The 6,343-nt window shown below is 38.9% G+C and overlaps 1 protein-coding gene across 1 annotated transcript; it reads right to left on the minus strand.

The window, feature by feature from the left end:
* Positions 1-492: 492 nt before the first annotated feature.
* Positions 493-5,363, minus strand: rp2 (RP2 activator of ARL3 GTPase). The gene is made up of 5 exons (XM_040129567.1): positions 5,071-5,363; positions 3,328-3,996; positions 2,274-2,388; positions 1,476-1,561; positions 493-1,356 (listed from the first exon to the last, which is right to left on the minus strand). Exons 1-5 carry the CDS (start codon positions 5,233-5,235, stop codon positions 1,273-1,275), a joined length of 1,119 nt encoding a protein of 372 aa, XP_039985501.1. The 5' UTR covers positions 5,236-5,363; the 3' UTR covers positions 493-1,272.
* Between the last annotated feature and the right edge of the window lie 980 nt (positions 5,364-6,343).

Consider the following 6,343-nt stretch of genomic DNA (forward strand, 5'->3'; position numbering starts at 1 on the left):
CACTGTTAGTCAAACCCCATGACTCACCCTACAAGTTGATGGTGTTTTCCATTAAAAAAAAAATCTCTAAAGTCTAAGCACTGTGCTTCTATTGCAACACCACGGAAAATAACTGACTTGTTGAGTGATGTTCCTAAAGCCTAAAACTAGACATACCACAGCATATAGACAGTCAGAGATGAGTATTTACAATTCACAGCTTGTTCAAAAATGTTTAAATTGCTCAAACTGAACTTTAGGATGTCATTACAACAAAGGACAGATTGATCAGGTAACAAATGGGAACCAGTGTTTCCCTTAACCGTATTGCCAGTTTTTCATATAACATATTCTCTAATGATTGTGACCAAACTATACTAACTCAGGAGGATGGATAATTTACTATACTGTAATTATAACTGGCGTTTACCCACACTGGCTCATGTTTGTCATGTTATCACACAGCTTTCTTTCAATCATCTAATCAGGTGTGAAAAGCCTGATAAACTGTAGTCACACATAATGAAACCTTTACTAAAAATTATACTGAAGAAAATGAATTTGTTTCTATACAAAAATGTTGAGTAGAGTATAAAACAAATATTACAAAAATATTTTTTTTTAAAAACTGATCACATGAATTGCCTACATCAAAACCCAGCATTTAGTACAGATAAACTCAACCTTTCACTATTCAACTTTGGCCTAACAGATGTCAATAAGATGTCGCTATCACCTACACAGCATGTTTCAAATATACACATCTTAAGCAAAGTACATTATCTAAACCACATACACAAATAAATCCTTACAGGAAATAAAAATATGATTTATAAATAAAATTTTCCTTTAGGCATTCTTGTGCTCATGGTCTTTCCACTGCATCAAGGGTTTCAGACAATAATGAAAAACAAAGCTTTAAATTAAAATTAATTACATTACAGCAAAAAACTACGTTCACAATCGATAAAAGCAACAGGATTATCAAATACATTCACAGAAATATAAATATTCACAGCACTCATAGCAACTAATGGATGTTAAGTGGTTTACAGCAAATGATTTGGGATGATAGGGTGATAAATCTAGTCTGCAGACTCATGGTTGATGAATTGTTTTATCCAAAGCTTAATCAAACACAGTCCTTAATATTTTCCACTCCTACCTATTTTTCTGAGGATGAAAAGAGGTAAATAATTAAACGCCACGCGTATTCACCCCATGCTGGACAGCGGGGGGTTTCGAAAATCAGATTCAACGTCTGACGTGCAGTTTGTTTCGATACTTAATCATTCACAAGCCCATCTGCATGTCGGCAAAGTTGAAGAAGCTGTCCACGTCTCGAGAGGACGTATTTTTGTTATCAGAGACAAAAACCTGTGGAAAAGAAAAAAAAAAAAAAAAAAACTTAACATATTCTAAGCTTTCTGGAATATTTTTCTGAAGAAAGTGAACCTATTTGTTAAAAGACAAATGGCACAACACAGTGTGATTACCTTGGTACCACTGAACACTTCATTGCCGATGTTCTTACAGGCTTCCACAACTCCGTCACCATTCAGCTCCAGGGCAATCACAGGGCCTTTAGTAGTGAGATATGAAAGTCACAATCCTACAGTACAACACCAGCACAACAACTACGACTCCAAAGCTACCGTCACACTACAGCTAAGTTAAGGTCTCCCTCCTCAGTGCAAAATCCTGTCACATTACACACACTTCCGTTATGAAACAGTAAATGCTCACTAGTGAAATGGAGATCATGAAATTTTCCAGTATTCACTTTACCAAATTTGAATGCTGATTCATCTGATTTCTGCAAGGTGTACAAAATTGGCAGTGGGAAAACAAGTAGTCAGCAGTGTTGTCATAGTAAAAATCATGTCAGCATGTTGACCAGAAGTCATTTTTGACTTCTGAAAAATGGTAGAAAGAAATGGCAAACTTCTGTCTGGGAAGGAATACAATTTCTTTGAAGTGTTTGGGTGGAAGAAGGAATCCAAAAGAAACAGATAAGAATGAGTTGTTGGCATAATAGCTTAATAAAACTACAAAATGGCCCTACTTGGACATTTTAAGACACAGTGCTTGTTTCACTCAGTTCTGCTGTAATATGTACAACAAAACTTGTTATTCTCATCAAATGCAGAGCATGAACATGTTGTAGCTGTTAGAATTATGAAACAGCTTTGTCAGATGAGATCTAACATACCTTGGTCAAGTCCCTGAGCAGCTGATATTTTGGAGGAACAACAAGAAAACAAAAAAGATCACAAACAAAAACAGAAAATTACCTTTGGTGATCCACTCCACGACATCCTCTGCACTGTTTTGGAACACTCTCTTCACATCTTCAGGTCGCATTGAGACTTCCTTCGTCTGGACCAGCACAAAACCTTTAGCAGTTGTCTGTGAAAATGAGATTTTAAAAAGTTATATATATATATATAGACACCAAAAGGTTTTAGTGAACCATCAAGTATTTAAACAATCCATCTTCCCTGTCCACACACAAAGGAGATAAACTGTAAAGACGTGTCTTCCAATAAGACTTCTTACTGTCCCACATGTGGATCCAGTCTCATACTTACGTGATAAGGTAATGCATATTTTTGGCAAGAGCACAAACATAACTGGAATGTAGCAACACAGCCATCTTAGGCTTGCAGCTTAGCAAACTGGCTAAACAAAAAAAAATCTAAAAAAAAAAAAAAAAAAAATTACTCTGAATATTTAGCAAATACTGAGGATATATAAAAAAAGATTTAAAATATTTACGAGCAACTACTAATTACCGGAATATTTCAGTATTCCAGATAGTAAAGAAATGCTGACGCAAATGCTATGTTTACACACAGCTGGAGAGCTGAAAAAACACATTTCAAACATTCAGGTGCAACAGCCTTAGCTGAGGCGAAGCCAGCATTTTAAACTCAAAGTACTGGGTACTATGTGGGTTAATAAGACATGTTACCTTCAACCCCCTTTCTTGGAAGACAGTAACATAAACTTCAGTGCTGAAGCAACTCATCCGATTTGGCTGATTAGCTTCAGATTAGCTTCAGCCTCAATATTTGACTTAATTTACAGTTCTGTGTAAAACTTCTGTTCCTTCTGAAAAATGGTGCCAGTTTTGACAGTTAACACTGTGGTTTTGCTTTTGCAACGGTTAAAACACGGCGGACTTCACCCAAACTTTTATCAGTGTCTTCAGTAAGTAAGCTCTTAAACTTCAAGTCACATTACCACCACCATTTTTCTATTCACATCCAAACAAAGAATTCCCCCTTTAACCAGGACTTCATGGCCAGTGCTGTCAAACTAAGCGAAACTTCCTTACACTCTCACCTCATCAATCAGTTTGCGGGCATTTGCAGTGGCGTACTCCCCAGCGAAGAAAACAAAGAGGCAGGACTCTTCACTGTCCTTACGCCTCCCTCCCTTTGTCAAAGGCACAATGCTGCGTGCGGGGTCAGTGGAGATTCGCACTGACTTGAACTCAGACTCTGGGTCTGGTGCTGGTACAAAATCCAGAACCGCTGAAGCCTCTGGCAACAAGCTCCAGTTGTTCTCTCCGGACACTGGTGTGAAGTCGTGGATGTTGCTCCAGTTGTTGTTGAATATGCTGAGCCCGGCGTCCTTGAAGTGGAATGCCAGCTCAGGATAGTAGTACTGAAAGCAGCCAAACTTCATACCCGTTGATGACTCGATGATGGGCTGAGTGGCACAGCACAAGAACACCTCCATCTTTTTACAGTCCCGTGTGCGAAACTGCTGACAGGCCACCACACACTTGATGTCTTTACAGTCTCTGAAAAACACACTGCCCTTGACAGGTCCTAGAACAATGCGGCAATTGACACAGTCATCGATGGTGATAGTCGCTGAGTGGTCGAACACGTAGATGTTGCAGTTTTCACACTCTTGGATGACAAACTGTTGTCCATTAAGTTTGCCAGGAAGACGGCCCACTGTGACATCTTTGAGCCCTATCAGCATGTAATCTTTGGGATCAACCTGTGAGGAGAAAGGTGATCAGATGAGTATTTAAACAATATATTTAGAGATGCACTAAAATTTTAGACCATAGTAGTATATGATATATTCCCAACTCTATCATCCAATAACAATAGTGATATTTTTGTTAGAAACTCTGCTGCAGAACAAATACGTTTTTCGGACACACCTATACCAATTATGCACCTTTTTTTTTTATTATGTATCACAACTGTTTATAACTATATAGGAGACATATTTGATTTGAACCTGTTAAATTGCAGGCACGTGCCAAACTATTTTTAGATTCCACAATGGTGTATCGCATCATGTAGCGTTTTATTTCGTTAGGTGGTAGTTAGGTTTTTGCTAAGGTGCAACATCCAATGAGTCAACGCGGAAGTTGAACCACCACTCAGTTTACGCCTCTAAGTGTGGTCATCTGTAGAACAGTTAACTACAGAGAGTTGGGTAGTAATCCGATAATGAGATCACTCTGTATACACGAAGTGTGTGAGAGAGAGAGAGAGGGCGAGGCCCTGAATCTAAAACTCAAGAGTGCTGTCAACTTATAATGAGCGCAGAATGCATCTCCTGGCTAGTTAGGTAACAGTTAACACTTCAGACGGTATATTTTGAGACTGCGTGCCATGATACATTGCTGCTGCGGCTGCTGCTGCGCAGTGGATCTCGGCAAGTAAACTGTTCGTTTACCTTTATTGCGGCAGCACAGGGGAAATCAGTTTAAAAATAACAAATATCGACATCAGGTTACGTTGCGGGTTTGCACAACAGGGTCACTGACACCCTGGTAGATTTGAACATGGTAGATGGCAGCTACCATTTAAGTTTTTTGTTATACAAAACTAGCTACATTTTCATGTAACTGTGACTTAAACATGTAAATGTTGTTAGCTAACTGCACCTCTTGGAGAATGTACATTAGCTACCTGGAAGCGAGTCAACACACAAGTGAAGAGGCATTAAGCAGTCGGGGAAACTAAAGTTAGCTGGTTAAGTCCACCACTTGCCAGGGGGTATCGTTTTATTTTATTTTTTCACTTTATTTGCGGTTCTGCAGGTCCTAGGCATTACCTTTTCTCTTTTATCCCAGCTGTACTGCTTCGGAGCCTCGTCGGTGTTGTTGCCAAGGGGAACCGCGTTGCTTGTCGTCGTAGTTTCGACAGTCGTTGTTGTCGGCGTACGATCCTCTTTTTCGGATGACTTTCTTTTGGGTTTCTTCGAAAAGAAGCACCCCATTTTGCTTTTACAGTGGCGAGCAGATTATACCAGTTCTCTAACTGTAACGTTAGCTTGGAGAACACCAGAAATGTGAGGCAGAAGCTTACGTGCACCCTAGTTGACAAGATTTTTTTTTTTTTTTTAGCTTCCCGTTTCCCAACTTCGTTTAGCAACCAATCGGAACCGTGGTAGTCGTTACAACAGCCAATCACAGACCTGGACAGAGTGACGGCTCACGTAGAAGAGGTGTGCACTCATGAAGTATGTGGGTACAAATACGAAAGAGATTTCTTTAACCAGTTTTTATTTTAAAATAATTCAATGTGTGTTTAAGGGCAAATCACAAAACACAGACGTTCACGTTTTTTTTTAAGATCAATTAAATGTTGCCACTGCGTGCGGTATATAAAACTAAATAATAGCTACTGTTTTTTAAATACAGTGACGTTTAATACACAATGAATCACAATGAAATAATTAATCCTCTGCATTTTTTATATGGCAAAATTCAGTTACATGTCACACATCAACAAAAAGGGTGCTCTCGAATCAGACTGACCCTACTACTTGCATCAGTGGGTAGGGAGAAGGGCCAACCATGCAGGTAACATCGAATAGCTTTGATTTACCAGACTAACTTGAACGCACCGTCATCTACACATTGGGCACACCCCTCTGGGTGTGGTCTTTGCTCCAAACAACAGTTTATACAAATACACCAGCTCATGTAAAATATCTTATATGAAATATTAATATCAAGAGATGAAATAAAATGAGTGAAAATAGTACCAAAAAACCTTTTCATGCAAGATAATGCAAGTGTGCTGATATATGGGTGCTTTTTTTTACACACCAGCCAAGTTCATAACCAGGTTTAAGTTTTAGCTGCTAGTTAAAAGAACACAATAATGCACAAAAAACGAAAAACAAGTCAAACCAGGCATCAGATTAGCTTGCAACTTAAGCCACTAGGCCACTCTAATAATAGGTAATCCGCCGTCATGCTTCTGTAAAAGATGCTCTGAAGCCTGGCCTTTCTGTACATGCCCTTTTCATTCTGTGTAACCAAATAAACATTAGGTGACAAGTGTACTGTTGAAATACAAAACATTCATGCCACTGAACT

Source organism: Xiphias gladius, chromosome 6, assembly GCF_016859285.1.
Source record: "Xiphias gladius isolate SHS-SW01 ecotype Sanya breed wild chromosome 6, ASM1685928v1, whole genome shotgun sequence".
In the NCBI taxonomy this organism is placed as follows: Eukaryota; Metazoa; Chordata; class Actinopteri; order Istiophoriformes; family Xiphiidae; genus Xiphias; species Xiphias gladius.